The 21,262-nt window shown below is 40.0% G+C and overlaps 1 protein-coding gene across 5 annotated transcripts; it reads right to left on the bottom strand.

Moving 5' to 3' along the window:
• Positions 1-41: 41 nt before the first annotated feature.
• Positions 42-20,819, bottom strand: scube2 (signal peptide, CUB domain, EGF-like 2). Of its 5 annotated transcripts, none has more exons than XM_032518849.1 (23): positions 20,523-20,819; positions 19,925-20,044; positions 19,411-19,536; positions 18,870-19,004; positions 17,528-17,653; positions 17,305-17,421; positions 15,884-15,973; positions 15,004-15,120; positions 14,774-14,896; positions 13,983-14,099; positions 13,723-13,845; positions 13,319-13,435; positions 12,051-12,140; positions 11,784-11,906; positions 10,923-11,090; positions 10,369-10,575; positions 5,667-5,837; positions 4,258-4,425; positions 3,504-3,665; positions 3,176-3,373; positions 2,480-2,632; positions 2,140-2,219; positions 42-1,045 (listed from the first exon to the last, which is right to left on the bottom strand). In XM_032518849.1, the coding sequence occupies exons 1-23, from the start codon at positions 20,608-20,610 to the stop codon at positions 899-901; spliced, it is 3,066 nt and encodes a 1,021-aa protein (XP_032374740.1). In that variant the 5' UTR covers positions 20,611-20,819; the 3' UTR covers positions 42-898. The 5 variants fall into 5 exon arrangements, with proteins under 5 accessions (XP_032374740.1, XP_032376311.1, XP_032375547.1 ...); XM_032520420.1 differs by having other exon boundaries at positions 10,369-10,572; XM_032519656.1 differs by having other exon boundaries at positions 19,925-20,041.
• Between the last annotated feature and the right edge of the window lie 443 nt (positions 20,820-21,262).

Genomic DNA, 21,262 nt, shown 5'->3' with positions numbered 1-21,262 from the left:
ACAGAAAAAGATAAGTGGGGAGAGGGAATACAAACACAAAATAAGTTCCCTATCTTTATTTACAGCATATTAGATGTACAAGACAATAAAAAATATACATACACATGGCATCTATGACAGATGAATAGCTCAATTCTATTTTACAGGACTTTTCATTTATTTTCATGTACTCTGTTGTCTTTGGTTGCTAGTAAACAATACAAAATATGTTGATGCATTCTGGTGTCATTTTTTCAATGCAGTAGCACTCATTCACACACCTTGGAATATTGAATACATGTGCCACCAGCAATTGTAGCAAAGCTACACTGTCAAAAGTGTACGTAGTTGCTAGCATTTCACCTAAAACTTTTAACATCATATACAAAACATTCATCTGAATAATTGCTCTTGTGGTGCCACTACTTCTTTAGTAGTGCTAATGTTCCCGAGAAAACATTTGTGCTATATTTGTTTCTGACATTTAGCAGTATTTCTGTCAATTAAGCTCTACCTGTAAAAGTAGCCTATGTTAAAACTAGATACACCTCTATATACAGCATTACTGGCATTCAGTATATATCTGTTTAGCAACAGCATTTGTTTTTCATCATGATGCTATTAGCATTATTGGTAACTTTAAAACCCAAAGTCATTACAACGCCAAATTTCCAAACAAAGTTTTCCAGATCCCCGTATGAGGAAGGCCACAATACCACTGACCATTTCTCCCTCTGATAGCTCCACTTGTCCACTTTCTCTTCAGGATCAGTTTTATCAGGTGTGTAGTCCACTCTAGTGTTGCTCCATGTGAAAACAGATAACTACAGAATATTCTTAAAGGGGTCAGTGGATAAAATAGATACTGTGTCCAGTATCTAATCTAGGTTTTTCAAGAAATATCCAGAAACTGCCCATCCTAAGGGCGAAGGAATCTCAGGACTTTGGAGCGCAGGAAGCGGATGAAGGATTTGGGGAACATTTCTCTTGATTCTTGTGCTGTGTAGTTGAAGAAGTTCTGTGGGTGAGCCAGTACATCAAACAACGCCCTCATGAGTTTTTTGTCCTGATGAGAAAATATATTCAATTCAATTTTATTTATTGTGTCAAATTATAAAAGAAGTTAGACCACAATATAATTTCTAGAGACCCAACAATTCCCCTAAAAGCATGCATTTGGTGTGACAGCAACGAGGAAAACCTCAAACAGAACCTGGCTTGAGGTTGGCGGCCATCTGCCATGCCAACTGGACCCCAGAACAAAATAAACAAATGCAAATCAACAAGTGGAGGAAATTAATGATTAATGAATAATCAATTATATCAACACCTCAGATGGGGCACCCTGGTGGGAACCATATCATTGTAATGTCACTGGTTGAATTTCTGTCCTTCTCTACTCTCTGCTCTGTAATAAAGGCATAAAATGTCCAAAAATACTCATCAGACTGCTGCAAAAACTTTTTTTGCCTCTATTTTTCTGCCTTCTCTGTGTGTGTGTGTGTGTGTGTGTGTGTGTGTGTGTGTGTGTGTGTGTGTGTGTGTGTGTGTGTGTGTGTGTGTGTGTGTGTGTGTGTGTGTAAATTTGGTGAATATGGATGTAACTTTTTATTTTTTTTCCTGTGGTTAGTGATATGACTTAAAAAAACTGTAGATTACATATTCTAATAAATATATTGATTTGCACTATATTAAAGACATAGTAATTAAACATTTTTTGATAAACACAACCACATGTCAAATGTTCTGGCTAACTCTGGTCCAAAGTTAGAAAACACAACACCAAACCAAGTGCTCCTTGTTAAACATTTCTACCTACTTATTTTTAGTCATATTCTTTATTTTTTAACGGACAAAACACAATAATTAACATTTCTGTAAATGTGCCAGTGTTAGCTAGTTCAACTGTAATCCTTTGGCCAGATGATTTTAGACCAGAGCAACAGGAAACAGTAAGACATTAGTACAGGTTAAATTATACAGACAGAAGTTAACAAGACACCATACAGAGAGCTGGAGCGACATATAAGCTTTCTCACTAAGCCTTGCAGAGCTACAAGGAAGCAGCAAAACATTAGCACAGTTACACAACAAAAGTATCCCTATTCAGTATAAGAAGCCACGCAAGCATCAACACACAGCCAAGCAACACAGACATACCTTGAGAATTTCCTGGTGGTTCTCTGAAGCATATAATCTTCCGTCTCTGACAATGTCTTCTATCAATTCTTGGTAGTCCTCTGAAACAGTGAATGAACAGCGTATTAATGCATCCAATCAAAATTTAAAGATTTTTTGGGGCTTTTCCCTTTATTAGTGACAGTGTATAGACAGGAAAGAGAGAGAGAGAGGGTCAGACCGGAACCCGGGCTGCTGCAGGACTCAGCCCACATGGGGCAAACGCTCCCACTGGGTGAGCCAGAGGCCGCTCCAATCAAACCAAATTTGACAACACACTGTCGTAGCAGCGTCACCGTTATAGCACAAAACATCTTCTTACCATCATATGTGACATATGGGACCTGGAAGCCTTTCCCACTGTTTCCCTCGTTGGACCTGAACTGTATCCAGAGCCTCTTGGAGCGGGAGGTAAAAGCAATGGGGCGCTCGTATGTCTGACAAGTCTCGTAGGTTGTCACAGAGTTGGAGAGAGCTGTGAAATGAAGATGTGTGCGCACAGGATAGCGTATATAAATAGCTTACAACAGGATTTTAAGTGATTAGTAGTCAAATAAGATAATGACACATTAATGTATGCTGGTTCTCCTTGGTAACATGGATCTGTATCCTTTGCGTTCCACTTCTGGGATTGCTCCGGTGCTGTATATATATAGTATTTTCCGTTTCATCCGCTTTCTCTGTGTTGTAATTTTAAATCCGGTGGATTTATAAGGACTATGGTTGACTGCTCCTCCGTTAAAGAAATAACAATAAACCAGAGCACGTTTTTCTCCTGTCTCGAAAATTCGATGTAAAGTAGCCAGACCCTCCTTCTAAGCGCTTTGGAGGAGGGTCTGGCAAAGTGATTCTACATGGATACTAGCCAAAGATATTTTGATACCATTTTGGCTATGCTGATGTAAAATAACTTCGAACACTTAACCCTAAAATAATAGTTAACCTGTTGGTGGTATACTCTTTGCTAATTAATACACTCACACAAACACACACATATGCACACACAGTTCAAACTTACAGCTCTTTCTCATTACTAAGTAATCACCACACTCGTCCTCAATAGGCAGGAAGATTTCTGGGACGACAATAAGGATCCTGCGTTTGGGCGGTGGGTTGATGGTCCAGGTGCACTCCACATTGGCTGGGTAGTTCCCTGGATAGTTGGGGGACTCGATGAAACCAGTAAAATCTCCCAGCTCTCCCCCACATTGTCGGTCTGTGAAGTGAAACACAGATGTGTCAGATTGATGATGGTTTTGGTGTAGCAAGGTAAATTATCTGGAACTGAATCCCAAAATAAATGGTACATGTTTCAGAGGCATTACTGCGTACACAGGCATACATACTTTTGCATTGCATGATGTGAGTGGAGCCATCAAAGTCAGTGGTGGTATTTCCAGGGCAGGCGATGCAGTAGTTCTGCCCAAACTCTCCTTGATACGTGCCCGTGTGACAGCGGATGCAGCGGTGTGTACTGGTGTTGTAGTAATGTCCTGGAGAGCACTGGACTGCAAGAGCCAATGACAGGGATAGAGGGATGTCAGTCCATATAACACTCCCAATACGCACTGTTGGGTTAAATCTAATATATAACTCTAATATGGGTGTTTTAATGCATTTTTTAGATCACATGCTAATCAATGGGTTTAGAAAAGTGTCTGCCATGTTGTGCTCAAATAAAACTTTTCAAAAACAAATTGGATTAGACATAAAGTTCACTGTCATCGAGCTAAAACCAAAACCGTTTACCCTAGTTTCTGAAAGATTGACATCTAGGAGGTGCACAGTTAGAAAGTGACTCAAGCGCCTGATTGTACAGAAATTACAACAGCTGCAGAGGGCAGTAGAGTTCCTGTCAATGCCCAAAAGAACTCCATAGACTGAGCAACCACATGAATACGTACCATGAAGCATTGATGAAGTTGCAGTTTTTGTTTTTTATCCGAACAACCACAGAGGTTCAATTTGGTTTTAGTTTAGTTTGACAGGTTTTCATAAAGTTTCAATCCTTCCATTTATGTTAAACTACGAGACACTGAACTAAACTGGAGTTAGTAGTTTTTTACCCTGAAACAACAATAACACAGATTACTCTCACACCTTTAGTCTCACACTCCTGGAAGGTAACAGCACCACTGCGCTTTGTGTCCAAGTTCCCTCCACAAAGGAAGCAGGAAGTGCGTCCCACTTCCGGCTGGTACGTTCCCAGTGGACAGGGCAGGCAGGGGGTGAAGCCGTCATGAGAGTACTGACCCGGGGAACACTGACCTGAACACACACAAGCATAATGGCAAAGTCACAGTGTAAACTGTTAGACACAACAATGTGGTTGGTCAAATTTGATTTCTCTTACAAAACCTTTAGAGCTGCGCTTAGATTAATTTTATTTCAAGTTTTTATTTTGTTATTTTCCATGTGCAAAAAGTAAGGGGAAATACTCTCCACTTTTCATTAAGATAAGACATGGTAAAGCTTAAGCAAATGTTAATGAAAAGATGCCATGTTGTATCTGCAGTGTATAGTGTAACGCCACTGAGTGTAACTCCTGGGTGACTAAGACAAACTGGGAGCCAGTGGGAGTTTGCTGATAGCTTCTTGTTGTTTAGTCTAACAGAGGAGATGGGATCTGGGGTTCAGCTACAAAGTGACTCCGATAACAGCACAGGGGGAGACCAAAACATAGTGGCTCCCTCTGCTATTATTCAGGGGCTGAAAGAAGCCGAGTTCACTTTTTAAATTCAAACACATCTTCAACATCTAAGCTCAAGCTTCTTTGGCTTTACAAAAGCAGAACATCCGCCGGTGAGAGATCTTTATCGAGCCACCATTGCTTACTGTGTGGCTCATATTTACAAAAGAGTTTTCCACATTTTGTGTCCTTCCATTCCTTTATTACTTTTTCTGCCTTTTTCTTTATTTGTTCCAGATTTTACATTTAATCTCCCTTTGGCATTGTTCACATCTTTATGTTTCATTGTACGTACGTTTTTAAAAATGCTGTATAATTCAAACTAATTGTCATTACCAAAAGGATGAAATTCTAAAAGACAAATTTAAAGATTTATTTCTCGTAAACTGGCATATTCTGTCTTTAATGGCTATAACCACATTGAGTTTTGCACTGATGAATATTTTATATCTAGTTATTGTATTAACTTCTAATTGTGGTCTAGCGGTCTAAGACGCATATCATGCAACGGAAATGTCCCCTGTTTGATTGAGGCGGAGGGCCTTTGTAGTGTGTGTTTCCCATTGGCTCACTCTCATTGTTTACTGTTTGTTTCTTTAATGTCAATGTCTGTCTGGTCTGGAAGAGGGATCCCTCTTTCTGTAGCTCTATCTGAGGTTTCTTCCATTTTGTCCTTATTCAATTTTTTATTTGAAGTTTATCCTTATCTGAAACAGGAATCTAAATATAGAGGGTGCCATATGCTGTAGAGAATGAAAAACTCTTTGAGGAACATTTGTTATTTTGAGCTACATAAATAAAATTGAGTTGACTGCCTCACCTCCACACTCGGACAGGTTTCGAGCTCCGACCACCTTGGAAACTTCTCTTCCTTCAGGTCGAGGACAGACTTCACAAGACATCTGTGCCTCCTCATCCTGATACGTTCCAGCTGGACACAACACACACCGTCCCTGATCCCCGTCGTAGTAAGTCCCAACACTGCAGCTCACTAACAGACAGGTGGGGAATGACACAAAGACAGATTAAAGGTTACTAATTCAATGATTTACAAGTACACAAATGTGCATCCCTGACTATAGACACAGAGCACATTTAAAATTTAGGCCTACAATGTTTCTCCCCAGGAGCAGCCAAGCTTGTGGTTGTTTGTGACATCGCTGAGAGCTGATAGTTTTGTTATAGAGCTTGAACATATCTATTGTTCTCTCAACAAAAATGCTGTGGCATAAAACCAAGTTGAAACGGATGTAATTATTTGAGCTGGTGATATAAACATTTCCCCCACAAAATGAACACAAACACTTGAGTTAGGACACCCAAAACAGACTGAACTGTAATTTACATTAATTTAGCAGCCAGATCAGTGTCAGGAAGGGAGATAGACAACGTAAAATAAAATGCAGACACAAAATAACAAATTTAGCAGTATGCCCCGTGGCCACACATAATCAAAGAGTCCTAACCACACTGTAGATTTACACCATAAATACAGCAGTTCAATTGCATGACAAGACCAATTAAGTCAAGTAACCCAGATTTCATCAACTGCCTCTCAAGTGTAATCAAACAAGACCATGTACATACTTAAAATGTATAAACACAGTGAAGAGCATCCTTAACACATTAAAGGCTGAGTCTGATCAATATATCAATCTGTTGACAGATTTGAGAGTTTACTTGCACGGCAATGAACATTATCACAGTGTCACTGACCTTGATGCAGTCTGTTCTGATTGACACTATAGATAAAATTGAATTGAATTCACTAGAACTTCAAATGCATTCAAAGTGCATTCAATACCTCTCACAAAGTTACTTCAGTCTCATGATTTATCAAAGTTCATCCCACTATTTTTGCTTTTCACCAGGGCATCTTCTGAATGTTTATTACAAGTTATCTGGTGTCTTCTGTCAAACAACCTTTACATGTCACTAAGATAACCTCTGAGATAACGCCCCCTAAACACGTGCATACGGATGCATTATTAAGCACCCAAAAACGTTTACTCTCCTCTAACGGTCACTCACTCACTCACTCACTTACTCACTCACTCACTCACTTATTCACTCACTCACTCCTTTGAAATTTTAGGAAGTAACAAGGACTACAACCTTTAATAATGAGTCATTATTACATCAAGATAGAGTGATTATTATGTTCTTCAGGACATATACTGTATATCGAAACTGAGAAAATATGTATCATAGGGCTGCACTGAATAGTTTGAAGCTTCATAAAATGGCATTGACATTCAAATTCTTAATCCACGTTAGAGTGCTGCGCAGCTTCTTTTTTTGTGCTTGTCTATTCATTCTGTTTAATCCTGTATTTCAGCACAGTTGCAGATAAATAAAGATTATGCTACACTAATATTACCAGTATTATACTATTTGTATAATTAGATTCCAGCAGTGGCAGGATTGTGTCCAACTCGTGTGATCCAAACATTTCCAATAACTCCAGAGCGTTGTTTCTGTCGTAGCATATTGTTGTTTTAAGCCTATGGGCAGAATTACTAGTTAATTGTTATTTCATGCCCTTATTGGATTAGCTGGCTGCATACATGTTTTTAAACTGACGTGTTCTATTCATTCAAGAAAAAAAATTAAGGATTTTGTTCAAGGATCTCTTCTTTGTTTGTTTTTTTTAGGGTGATGTTACATAAAAAAATGACATTCAAAAACCTCAATAGAAGCTTTGAATGTAAAAAAATATATATATATATGGATCTTCTATACTGATTTTAGGTTATGGCTGAATTGAATTAATTTAAGTATTGAACAGTTCATAGCGGCCAAACGTTTTTAGCAAAGACAGTAAAAACATGTTAATAACAAAAAAAAAAGTTGAAATGTATAAAAAAAATCCCCAATTCAAGATTGATAACAAAAGTAATACATGTGGCTTTTAATTGTCAAAAACAGCAGTACAACTTTAAATTTAATAGCATTTCTTATAAAGTGTTACTACTAATAAACTAACAAAAGAACACCAACACAGCTGCCACTGAACCACACATCTGACACGTGCTAATACTCGACTCAACATACACATAGCTGTGCTTTAGGGAGGATCTTTTTATATCACCATAAGCACCCTCGTCTCTTTTAAAAGCAAAAACAGAAGCAAATCAAAGAGAGTGTTTCCCTCTTATCTCATAAAAGTGCAAAGGCTTGATTAAAGGAACCAACGCACCGTTTTTGCTTTGGTTCCTCCCATTCAGAGTGATGCCTGTAATTAATTTGGGAATTACTGCGCCTGTCTGGGTGTCTTAAGAACTTGACTTAAAAACTGAAGCTGATCTCACACAAGAATAAATCAATTAAATTCCAGGCCCTTAGCACAAAATGTGCTTCAGTTGTAGCCTCTAAGCTGCCTGTTAGCAGAGAAACCACTATCTCTAAATGCTCGACAAACAAAAGCTTTAACGTTGATCCATTATACGTGGCTCAGCAAATTGTTAGATTTTTTTCTCTAAAGAAAGAAAATGTAATTCTCTCAAAAGCAGTTCATTTTTTGAAGCCTATTGTTTATTCTGAAAGACCATGAGGAGCCATCATTGCATTGTCCTCTAACAGCTTTTATTTGACAGAGGGAAGCAGTGAGAGAAGAGAGAGTGTGAGAGTGAAAGAGAGAAAAAACCTTGAAGCCTTTCAAATGCAAAGAACGCTTCTATAGAGTCCTCGAATTGATGGCCCCAAAGAGGTTTAAAAGACCTTTCACCTCTATTCAAGTCCCCAGTCTTTGCCTACTTGATGACATAGGAAAACAGTACGGTATCACAGTGGTAAGGAGCTGAACCCAATAAAAGGGGTCAGGTTTCTGAATCCCCCCATTCTGTTTGGCCCAATCGCTGCTCGCGCCCATCAAGCCGAGGCCCAAACAACTGATGCTAATTGATTCCCATGGTGTGGCTGAAGTCAATTCTCTTTAGCAGTTTAGTGGCTGGGGGTCATGCAAAGTGGCCCCAGCTGGGGGGCAGGGGGGGGGGGGCACAGCATTAAAACTGCCAGCTTGAATCAACAGCACTTCCTAAACATCTTCAATGTTAAAACAAACACGCAAACAAGTTGACTACAACAGTCAAATAGACCACATGCACCGTTCACGACTTCTCTAAATCATTGTTGATCTGTTTGCACTTGTTTTACTTTTTATTTAAATATGTATTCCGATGCAGTCATGTTTTTTTTTGGCAATTATCAACAGTACAAGTAAACCTCCAAACAGAATATTTACAAAATTAATAAACTACATCATGCATACATTTTATTTAAACAGAAACTGCCTGGAATATAAAGCAATGTAGTAACCAAAACCGATGCTTGCACAGAGGTGAAAGCCTAATTTCTTTAAATGCACAGGAGGGTGTGTTGTCATCCCTCTGAGAGAGTGAGAACCAGCCCCAAATGGGGTTTTCAATGGAGTAGGCAAGCTGAAAAGGACTAAACTGCACTCCGAACTAAGTCAAAGCGGGAGGTGGGGGAGGAGGGTAAAATATAGCTCCTTTAAAGAGCTAGAGGTTAAGAAGAATGCCTTTCAGCCCCCCTCCTCCTCTCCCAAATTACATGTCTACACCCCTGCCATGGCCATTAGACTGCTTAACGTTGACCAGAATGATTCTCTTTCTACAAACGTTATCTCAAGAAACTACAGGATAGATGTAGTTTTGGACAAGTTTTATTCAACATGAAACAAAAACTTTAAATACTTACAGAGTTGTGTGAGGTTTACTAAACATCTGGGTCAATCATCCTCAACATTGGTGGTGGACATGCATATATTGTACAAAAACGCATACCATTTGAATGTGAATAAATATTTAGACATCTCAATAGAAGAAAGACACCCGTTTCCTCTCACTGATATACTGTAAAGACGGCGTGCAGCAGGCAGCAAACTTAGTGTGAGGCCCGAAACTAGGGGCACACGGTCCCAACAGCCAGAGAAAACACATGCCAGCCTTCCGCTCTCAAACAGTGACAGTGTGCGGTCTTATTTAATGAACATATTCTCCATCGCAGGTTGTATATAAAAACCCAACCAGGAGGCTACAACTACCAGGAGACCTGCCATCATGTTACACTCTTATCCCAGGGAGATGCTGGAAGATCTCACAGCTTGGAGCGCCAACAACAGTCTCTCTGTTCTTCCATGCGAGCTCGCTCTCGCCTCAAACTAGCTCATTACAGCATGTCTGCAAACCAAATAGGGCACTCATCTGGCCAACACCTGCGCCAAATCCAATCATTAAACCAGCTTGTCTAAATATATCTTACTGGTGTGGACCATTTCAATTGCTTTAAGACATGCCTATGAGTGTACTGTGTGTATAGGGCCTAGTCAGAAACATTGCTGCCTTGTGTTAGGTGTAACAAAAGTGGTTGGATATCCGCTCTTGAGAGATGAAAAGCATCTATATCTCCAGTAGAAGTGATGCATGGCTAAATATTGCCTGTCCTAACCTTTAACATGACATGCTCTGTGTTGAATAACAAGTAAATATAAAAAATCTCACCACACTTCCTGCCCACCAGCACCTGTCCCGTCACACAGTGTCCGGGGAGTTCAGCCGGCTTGCCCAAATTTTTGGCAAGTTCATAGTCAGACCCGGCAAAGTGCAGGTGGAACTGTTCCCGGTTGATGGACTTCCTCAGGGTCCTGATGGTCTTCCTGAGCCTCTTTTCTGAGCGTCGGCGAACACAGTTCAGGTCACAGCTCTCTGCTAAAAGAGAAGCATTTGTTTCCACAGCAAAATGTCAACTCCCACACCAATCGTAAATTGTACATTCATGCGTGGATGTTTGCATGCTTGCCTAGACATTCACACAAATGCACCATCAAGTCAGGGAAAAAGCAATGCAGGCCAACCCATAAATAATTCAAGGACATAAAACAAAAACACCTTGATTCTGAGTCCCAACCTCAAAGCCCACCACCATAGCCAAGTCAAAACAGGAGATACTTTAACAGTTTGGTTTGTTTAGTGGTGAACAGACAGCAGCGAAAGAAAGATGGAGAACAAGAGGCGAAGGTTGCAGGCAGGCTTAGGGGAAGCGCAGAGAGACCAACCTGTTACCTCCTCTAGGTTCACATCCAGCTCAAACTCAGCTGTTATCCAGGAGCCGTCCTCCTCGCCAGCTTTCCTGCCATGGCGACTGCGCGTTCTCTGCAGGGACGGGGTGCAGCGCAGACTCACATAGCTGAACTGGACATTTTCAGTGAAAAAGAACCTGCTCTCTGTGGACATGGGATACAACCACACACCCCCATGACCACACCACAGCCAGCAGACACACACAATCGCACAAAAAAAATCATAGATGGCATTACAGAAAAGAAACAACTCATTTAATGCTGATAGCAAACACCACACCATATACAGATTTAAAACAGTCAATGTATGCAGTTAATCTGATAATTTTTTGTCATGAAGATTGGATAGCTGAAAATAGGATGAGATGTCCCAGTGACAAACTCCTTTATTTGGAACAATTATGTGTCCTTTCAGTGACTATGAGGGACGTGAAATACCATTCGGAAACCGTTTGGAGAAGCAAATTAATCCTACAATCGGAAACACATTTGATTGATGGCTAGGTCAGACCTAACTGAAAGGCATGCAATGGCTAATTACATCCTCCCCTGTCACTGCCAGACAAAGTGCTGCACTGAGACATCCAAGACACTCAAAACCACATCACTTTCCCCACAAATTTCTTTCACATTTGCCTTTGGTTTTTGGTTTACTTTAAAGCAGCCTTCAGGTCTGCTCTAGGTTCTAAAGATTGTGGCTTTTAATCCTGGCAGCTCTTGGTAAACCCTAAATGTTGTTCAACCAGTAACATGAAGGAGCTGTAATTTCAATCCTTGTCTTTGTGTGATCTAATGTTTGGAGACATTGTTATGTTTGCTGTGTGGCAATTGCTTTACCTGAGTGTGCTGAGTTTAAGCTTTCCTTGAGTTTCTCCTGACTTCTTTTTAAGTTGCATTTTGCAGTGCTGGACTTAAAAGTGGCTGTGGTTTTAATGCGTGGGACACTGGCCATTTCAAGACCTGCAGGACAGAGGAACAGAAAAACATTATTTTGATCTACTTATATATTAACTGGAGACAAGAGAAGCCTGAGTTGTTACTGAGTTACTGTTCTGTGTGGCAGAGTGGAAAGATAGATGTAAATCTCTGATGTTTTGTACTTGCCTAAGCAATGCAAGCCACTGTTGTTCTTTTGTGCGTCAGCCAAGCAGGGCAGAGGCATTCCACAGGTCACCGTGTAGGAATCCTCCGTCCCTGAAAACACACAAGAGGCCATGACACACAGACCAACACTGAAAAAAGTGAAGGCCAAAAAAGTCAAGTCAGAGAGAGTAAACAAGCAGCGTGTAGGAACATGAAGAGCCTCTGACTTACTAACTAATTGCATTTCTAATAGGTTGGTTTAGTCGTGATGCATCACTTTTGTTTTTTAAACATAGCTGCATCTGGAGATACCATGCTGTTTGGGTGTTATCATGCCAAAAAACATAATAGTGCAACTGACCGAGGTGTGTCATGTCATGTCAACTGATTGGATGAAACATGTCATAGAAGTTACGGTTCTTACTATTCAGCTGAGAGCCTCATTGTTTGCTGTGCTTTGTCAGGGTTCTATTGAAGGCCATTCATCCCTTGCAATGTTTCACACCAACCAAACTGATCAAGTAGAAAATTAGCACTTGTGACTTAGTCAACAACTAACTAGTTAAGACTTTCTGCCGCCGTTTCACAGTGACAGCCTTCCAGCAGCCACCTCTTCACTTTTGGTGTTTAACAAGGAAGACGTGACTCAGTATTATCAACTCTTTGTCACCTTTCAGGTTGCCACAGCACAGCAGCAACTTAAAAGATGTTTTGTGGAAGACCGATTAAGACTGTTGAACCTCTGGAAACTTTGAATCTAAAATGCATATTAAGTGTTGACAAACCACAAAGATTATCCACCGAGGGCCAAATTGTTGCTCAATTAAAATTAGTGTAAATCTTGATTTAGACATTAATCTGCACTTTTAATTTCCAGAATCTGCATTTCTGTTTGAAAAACATGTACGCAATGTGTAGCAAGAGGGATCAAAACAGTGATGTTTTTTATCTGTCAAATAAATATTGTAACTGACAGTGACAGTGTCTAACTATAACTATGTAATGCAAGAGCTAGTGTATGTGCAGTATTTTTAGTAGGTCAGCAATGATTAATGAGAAAAAAACAATCAAAAAGACGATAGTTCTGCAGGTGAAGGGACTGACAATAAGGCTCAGGTGTTTCCTGTGCAAACCTTGAACTGTTAACATGCGGTCATGATAAGCCAAACCATTTCCTTTTGAGTACTTATGGAATATGAAAATATGGCAATACTGTTAGAGCTGCAATTGTTGAACAGCAGGTAAACAGGTGAATCATGTTATATATAGATCTGGCTGAACCAACTCACCACTGCTGATGTGAACTTGAGACTGGCATGTCAAGAAGCAGCGGTCCCCTCCCTCCTGCTTACTACAGTTCAAGGTAGGTTTAGAGAGGGGTTTAGCAGGTGGGAAACCCTCAGCCTCTAGATGGAAATCACAACAAAACTCCAAGGTAAAAAAAGAACACTTTTGATTGTAAAAAGGAAGAAGAGGCACAGACAATTATAGAAATTTGGATGTTTTACTCAAGCACAAGAAAAAGCCAAGTGACAGAGAATTAAAGAGAAAAAGAGAACAGCAGTAGAACAAAGTATCTCCTGTTTTTGTCCCCCCAAGAGTTAGTCCAAAATGTGGGATGTCACACAATTTTCCAAAGAGACAACAGCACTCAACAGGAGTGCCTCTCATGTAGGAAAAGGCATTGGCTTACCAATGCAGTCCTTTTTGTTCCAGTGTAGCTTATAGCCAAGATGACAAAAGCATTCAAATCCACCCATGGTGTTTTCACAACCTTGCTCACACCCGCCATTGTTCACACTGCATTCATTTATATCTGAGAGGAAAAGGGAAAATCATAATTATAATGACATGCTTCCAACACAGCAATAATCACTTTTGCATGGTTTCAGCACTTGTGTGTGTTACGCTTAAGTTGTTATGTGTAGCTCCCTTCACCCGATGCAGACTCACCTCCACAGTGGGCCAGCCCATACATGGTGAAGCCTTTGTTGCACAGACATTGAAAACCACCGGGGGAGTTCACACACGTGTGATCACATGTCCGCTCAAAAAAACATTCATCTATATCTGTAATCAAAATCAGGCAGGGGACATAATAGCAGGGCAGTCAGTTGCAATCTTCATCAGGAGGGATTTTCCACCCACAGACCCACATTTATATTTGATCCTGAATTTTACCACTTCACTGAAATGTGACGTGTACAGAATGATACATCAGGTAAAACAGAATTGGGTTTTAATCGCAATTACAGGTAAAAAAGAAGGCAGTGATTCATTGAGACACCTTAAATTGAATTGTAGTTGCATCAGCCGAGCATCATTAAAGCATAGACCCTGATCAAAAGCGTAGCCCTGTTACCAAAAATCATGACATAAGAAAGGAAGCTGACTGACAGGTCTTTTTATTCACAATATACGACTAAATAAAATGCTAAATCCTAGGGAGATGTTAAAGTTATCAAAACAGTAAAACAAATTTATATTCTCATCCTGTCAAACTAAGAACAACAAACTGAATTCTGACATTATGATCTACAAATTAAACCCTTCAATCAGACTATCCCTTAAACTATGTGTTGAAATAAAATAACAGGTTAAACCTTTTAGACTTGAAAAACTCAGGATGGACACATAATATGTACATGACAAACATCTGCTAGTGTCACATCCCACTCCCTTGTATCTCCTTTAGATAAGATAGGTCTCATTTTGTCCCAAATCAATTCAGGAGCCATTTCTACCTTGGCAAGAATGTTCGTCTGTCAGCAGCTTGAAGCCTCTTCGGCAGTTGCACTCAAAGCTGCCAATGGTGTTCCTGCAGAATTGTTCGCAGCCGCCGTTGCGAAGCTCACACTCGTCAATATCTGTAGGGGAACAGGTGATATCCTGACAAGACTGACTATACAAATGCACTGAGTTAAATCAGTGTTTCCTCTCTGTGAATGTTTTTTTAGTGGACTGGCAGTCTGACCTTTGCATGTCTTTCCATCCGGCTGCAGTGTGAAGCCGACAGGGCAGCTGCAGCGCACGCCTGTGGATGTGTCTTTACAGGTGCAGTCGCAACCCCCATTGTTCACCGCACAAGTTTCTGAAATTACAACACACAACGTGAATGTAGGTGAATGACCTTCCTGCTTGTGAAAAATCATCTTTATTCCTCAATGTCAGATACCAGATCCTTAGTAAAACAGATCCTTGATGTTTTGAACAATATGCTCTAAAACACCTGGACTGGAGTCAAAGAAGTATTACAAATACACTGTTTCATTCATAGATTTTGAATTATTGTCTAAACTGCTTTGAGCACTTGAGGCCATGACAAATATTGAATTTATATACAGTATGTAATATTGATTTAAACATTTATAAATACTGATGTTTGGATGTAGAGTACATCCATACACTGGTTAGGTGCATCTAGTTGACCCTGACAACATGTATTATTTATAACACAGGATAACACTCCCAGAGCTTACGTGCTTGTCACGTTCTTGGTAAAGTGCCAAAGTTATAGTGTTTTACATGTTTCGAGTGACCCAAAATCACACAAATGTTAAATACTAACTATACAAGAAGAGATTCACACGGTACCCTTCGCTAAATGGAAGGAAAACGTGAAATGTACCACACTGTCACAAATGCATATTTTTCAGGGGGAAAACTGGGGGCGAGAAAGCGAGAGTGTAGTCATTTCACAGTTTGCTCAAAAGACTAAGGAATGCATTGGTTTACTAGACATTAGTCCTCACCCCTGTTTAACACCTGTGAGTGGTTCCTGGCAGCTCAACATGCCATCACATAAAACCCAGATTCAAGCTGTTAGCCTCTGAATGAAGGAGTGTAATTGTTACCCATTAACAGTCTTCGTTTGACACGTTTGTCCACCTCAGTAAAGGATGTGACGTTGTGGTCTGCGGTCTCAGTGGTGGCTTCATCTCGTTCTGTGACACACACAAAAAACAATCATTAACAGACTGAGAATTATTACATGGATTCACTACATTTCCGAAATAACACGAGCAGTGGGACTTTTATATTGACTTCAGTTCCGGGTGTTGTTGGTCACATTTCAGTAACCAGATGCATGTTTACACTTGAGATATTCAGCTTGCAGTGGCTTGGTGTGTGTCAGATAATACACCAGATCAGTAAAGTGAATCTTGTGACAACAGCATGGACCTCACACACACACTGCTGCCAGAGGGAGAGATATTACCCAATATCTGATGGCTGATCCTTATCCATCATAACCATTGTGTGGAAAAACGCACACATTGAGACAGAGATGTTCCCAGTTGCTGTGTTTTCATTTGTTCATCAAGATAGCCTCCGCATTACTAAAGAAACAAAGTCCAACATACTGTAAGCTCCTCCTGCAATGTGCACATCTTGAGCTGAAGTCTAGATTTGTCATATTCCCAACAGGAATTATTCTCATTATCAGGAAAGAAATATTATTAATGTTATTATTATTGTTACTAAACCCAAAACAATAATAATGGTATATGTGTAAAAACTAGCCAACACTGATAGACAGTTGGGGTTAATGATGTTCTTTTTGAGCCATGAGTGTCAAGAAGAAATATGAAAGACACACTGAAAAACTAATCCCTTTAGTAGCTTTAAGGTTTGTTAAAATCATCTTCCAAACTTCCAGCACAATATACATTATCAGCTGGTTTAAGCTCTTCAGTTAAACGCAGGACTCCATTTGACAAAGAAATCATAAGGTCCACTAACCAACTTTCTCCACAGCTTTCAACCACATGTCACGGTATTTCTTTTTCCTCAATCCACTGACAAAGACCGGGAGGTGCGGAAAAAGCTACTAAGTGGACAATGAGTGCAAAAAACTACCAAGGTCAAGAATGAACTTTCACGTTCAATTTTTAACACCATAACATCAAATTGAAATGTTCTAGATATCTTGTGCGTAATTTTATATACATTTCCCCAAAATTAAGATTGAAAAATTTGGTATCTTTGGAAACCTTTTTAGAAAATGTACAAACTTATTATTATTATTTAACTTATTTAACTTATCTTTTTAGAATGTGCAATAATGGGTGAGTTAAATGTTGACTGCATAGTGTTTGAAAATGATTGAGCTACTGGCGAGTCAATTGGATTAAAAGACAATATATGGCTACACCAATCAGAGGATATAGATATGCTTTTGAAGGGGGGGGGTTTAAAGATGGATGCAAGAATATTAAAGACGATAGAAAAGGATTTGCATTTGCAGTGTTAAGTAACAATTAAGTGTGCTTACCTATACACAACCTCTTGTCAGGTTGCAGGGTGTACCTGGCGTGACACCTGCATATGGGACCGTTCTCTGTGTCCTCGCATGTGTGCTGGCAGCCTCCATTGCCATGGTTACAAGTTACTGCAGGGTCAACAACATGCAACCATGAGACATATTTACAGTGCAACATTTGAAGCCAACTGTAGGTGTGTATTGTAAGGGCAGCTTTATGCCATTGAGCACGTACAGATGCAGCCTCTCTGGTTCCTGGCCAGCTCGAACCCTGGACGACACTCACAGGCCACACCTCCTTTGGGTGTTTCTTTGCAGATGTGGGCGCAGCCGTGCTCCTTATTCATACAGTTGAGGCCCTCTGGGATAGAAAGAGGGAGAGAGGTACACAATGAAACTCTCCTACAGTGACTGACCGGCTGCACACAAAGGCACACACACTGAGAGATTAGTCTGGCATCCTCAAAGACATTGATTGTTCTCACGCTCTTACACAATCCAAAAACATCAACCACTGTTTTTTTTTGTTTTTTTTAGCACTTTAGCACTACTAAAAGTATGTAAGCAGAGGAAAAGTTTTTCAAAAGTTTATTCCTTTAAAAAAAACAAAGCTCCGCAAACTCATCTAGTATGTCCAAAAAACCGAATAATGCCTCCAGCAGAAAAATGAGATGAGATGAATCTGCATATATAAATATATAGATGGGTCACAGCTGAGTGGTTAGGTCCACAGGATTTAAAAGGGTTGCCAAGACCCGATGGAGTGGAAAGTACTCGCATTTGAGTTGACTTAAGTCAAGAAGACAAAACAAAGGTACTTCAGACTAATCTGTGACACAGACCACATAGATCCGAGTGTTGCAGTTATTAACTTATTTTGTTCCCTGGGACACGGAGATCCGTTTCCCACAGCATGTTGCTGCTGCAGATAAAAGCTCAGTGACAGGAGCCAGCTTGAACCTGTCATCCCTCATTGTGCCATCAATTTTAGATTTGTATAGGAATATTGTAGAATTTGCTCCAAAATTCTCTGACTTTCTATCACGGCTAAATACAATTAGCAGATAATAATAAAACACACACACACACACACACACTAGTAATACATACTCAAAAACTTTATAAATAAACTAGGCATTGTTTACAAGTTCACTTCCTCTATGCATTTCAAGCTAAATTTGAATTTATGGCAGTGCAACAAAAATGATCTTCAGTTATTCTGAATTATACTTGAAGTGCAGTACATCTGTGTTGTCAGTCTAACAGATGCAGGTGTGGCTGCTGTTTATAATTAATTTATTATTATTTATTTGATTAGGACAATGCACATTAATGAACATTTCTGTAAATGCGCCAGTGTTAGCCAATTGGCTAGTTTTCAACTGTAGTCCTACCTAGGATGCATGTCTTTTATGGTGGGAAGAAACCGGAGTACCCGGAGGAAACCCACGCAAACTCCACACAGAAAGGCCCGGAACGAACTGGATTCGAACAAAGAACCTTCTTGCTGTGAGGGAGAAGTGCTAACCACTTAGCCACCGTGCTGCCCAGAACAAGTGTGTGTTTTGTACACTCACCCACAGAGCGGTGGATGCATGTGTGCTGGTTGTCGCTGAGGAAGAAGCCCTCTTTGCAGCGGCACTCATAGCTGCCCATGGTGTTGACACAAGTGTGTTGGCACCCACCATTGTTGAATTTGCATTCATCCAAATCTACAATACAGCAGATTGATTGCATTAGTGAACAGTGTTTCAAAACTGTAAAAAAGTATTTGTGGTATTCACAATGTTTTTTTGGTTTTTTTTATATACTTAAATCAAATAAGGCAGTTTTATCCAGTGTTTACAAAAACTGAGGATGAAAATAAAGCTTTTTAAAATCAAATTCCAGACATAAATATTTACAAATCTTTTAAATCACTGCATGAAGAAAACCAACACTGTTTGTATTAGGATACATTTACAAAGTTTACCAATGAGAGCTCAAGAAAAGCAGTGCGTGTGAGAAACTTCACATACAACCCACAAAAACATGAACTCTTCACTATTGGAGCTGATGATTCAAGCTCTCTGTCTATCCCAAAAGATCATTTACTCAGTGGTTTAAAACTGATCTTACCTAGACAGTTATGTCCATCATGTGCCAAATTAAATCCGTCGTAACAAGTGCAGCGATAATTGCCTGGTATATTGTTGCACTCGTGTACACAGCCACCATTGTACACCGAGTCGCACTCATCAATGTCTGAAAAGTAAACATCACATAAATTAATGATCATCAACAGATCAAAAAGTTATTAAAATGCAGAACATTTTAAGTCGTTGAACAGTAAGAACAAGAATTTTAGTGCAATAGGGAATGTACTGTATATTGTTTATCTAAAATAAAAAGTATGATAATTAAATGAGCACCGATACCCATTGCCCTTATACAAATTTGGAAATTAGGTCACAATAGATTCAAGAATGTGTAATTACAAACATGTAGGTAGTATAACAGATGTCCAAATGCCACCCTGCATTAAAATGTGTGCCTAAACATCCAAACTGTGATCCCACTTTGACACTCAGATGGTTTTCGTAACCAGATATGAATGTGAATCAAACTGCTTAACAGAAATCGGACACATTACCTTCACAGTGTTTTCCATCTCCTTTAAAGCCTGCTTTGCACGTGCACTTGTATGAGCCTTGGGTACTCTGACAAATAGCATCAATGTGACAGCCATCACTCCCCTCTACACATGGATCTGCTGAAAATTCAAATGGGTCTTAGTTATAACACATGCCTACCTAATATATTCAAATAGTTTAATAAGTCAAATAGCATGACATTTAACACATATGCACTTTCATGCTTTGATGACTATACTAAAGAAGACGAGCACGCAAGGCGTCCCTGATAATAGCCGCATACAGCAGGCATGTTTAAGAAATCCAGTGAAAACTACCCTGAAAGTTAATAAGTTAGGCTACACACAAAACAAAACTTGTTTTCCAAATGTATGTGTACATCAATTCACACTGTCATTTGTATGTAGCTGCACATTTAGAAAAAAAGATGTTAAAGTCACCACTGGGGAAACAACAAGAGCGCACCCTGAAAGCGTGCGTAAAGTAGCACTCTCCACGACTGGAAAACGCACACACACGCACACACACACAAACACACACACACACAAACACAAACAGACACACGCACATGCCCACACTCACTCACTACAGGCCCACCTCGAATTTCTGGAAGCGATGCGCTTTGGCGACTATTTAACAAGAGCAAAAACAAACAAAAGTCCCTTGCAGTCCAAATAGCTCCCATGGTGATATTTTCCAAGTTTAGAGGTCTTCTCAAAAGGACGCGTACGCACTGAAGTCGTGACCGAGCGTCCGCCTCATTTTCATTCTGTCCTGTCAATCTGCTTCACAAGGGGCTTTTGAAAAGGAAAGGAGTGAGTAAGTGAGTGAGTGAGTGAGTGAGTAAGTGTGTGTGTGTGTGTGTGTGGTGTGTGTGTGTGTGGTGGGTGTGCGTACGTGCGTGCGTGTGTGTGTGTGTGAGGAGAGAGAGAGATGAGGAGAGAGAGGAGAGGAGAGAGGAGAGAGAGAGAGAGAGAGAGAGAGAGAGAGAGAGAGAGAGAGAGAGAGAGAGGGGAGGGGGGGGGGAGTGCGCGTAGATGTGATAGAAAAAAAGCAAATCCGCGTCAAGATCCGCAAGACCGGAAGTGTTGAGATTTTGCGTAAAACGTCACAAACGTCTGTGCACTAAATAGATTTTTATTTTGAAAGCTATGACCGGAAATCATTTGGTAAACCTGACTCGATGGAGTTTGTCTAAAATCTCAACTCTTGTAAACATGGCCTTTGGCGTCCGTAACGTCGACCACGTCAAAGTTTTATGATAGAAAGATCGAACACACATGAGTGATTTTCAAGGATTTGCGTGGATGACGGTTGTTTAGCTAGCTAGCTAGCTA

The sequence above is a fragment of the Etheostoma spectabile genome, chromosome 1 (genome assembly GCF_008692095.1).
Source record: "Etheostoma spectabile isolate EspeVRDwgs_2016 chromosome 1, UIUC_Espe_1.0, whole genome shotgun sequence".
NCBI classification, from domain to species: Eukaryota; Metazoa; Chordata; class Actinopteri; order Perciformes; family Percidae; genus Etheostoma; species Etheostoma spectabile.
This window is presented reverse-complemented; position numbering and strand designations above follow the sequence as displayed.

What these genes read in the sequence shown, in the direction of transcription:
- scube2 (XM_032518047.1), bottom strand. Translation starts at nt 20,610, where the DNA reads ATGGGAGCTATTTGGACTGCAAGGGACTTTTGTTTGTTTTTGCTCTTG. An exon ending in CAGTGGCTTGCATTGCTTAG is followed by an intron (nt 11,907 to 12,050) that starts GCAAGTACAAAA and finishes TCTGTCCTGCAG; the next exon opens with GTCTTGAAATGGCCAGTGTC. An exon ending in TCACATCATGCAATGCAAAA is followed by an intron (nt 3,374 to 3,503) that starts GTATGTATGCCT and finishes TTCACTTCACAG; the next exon opens with ACCGACAATGTGGGGGAGAG.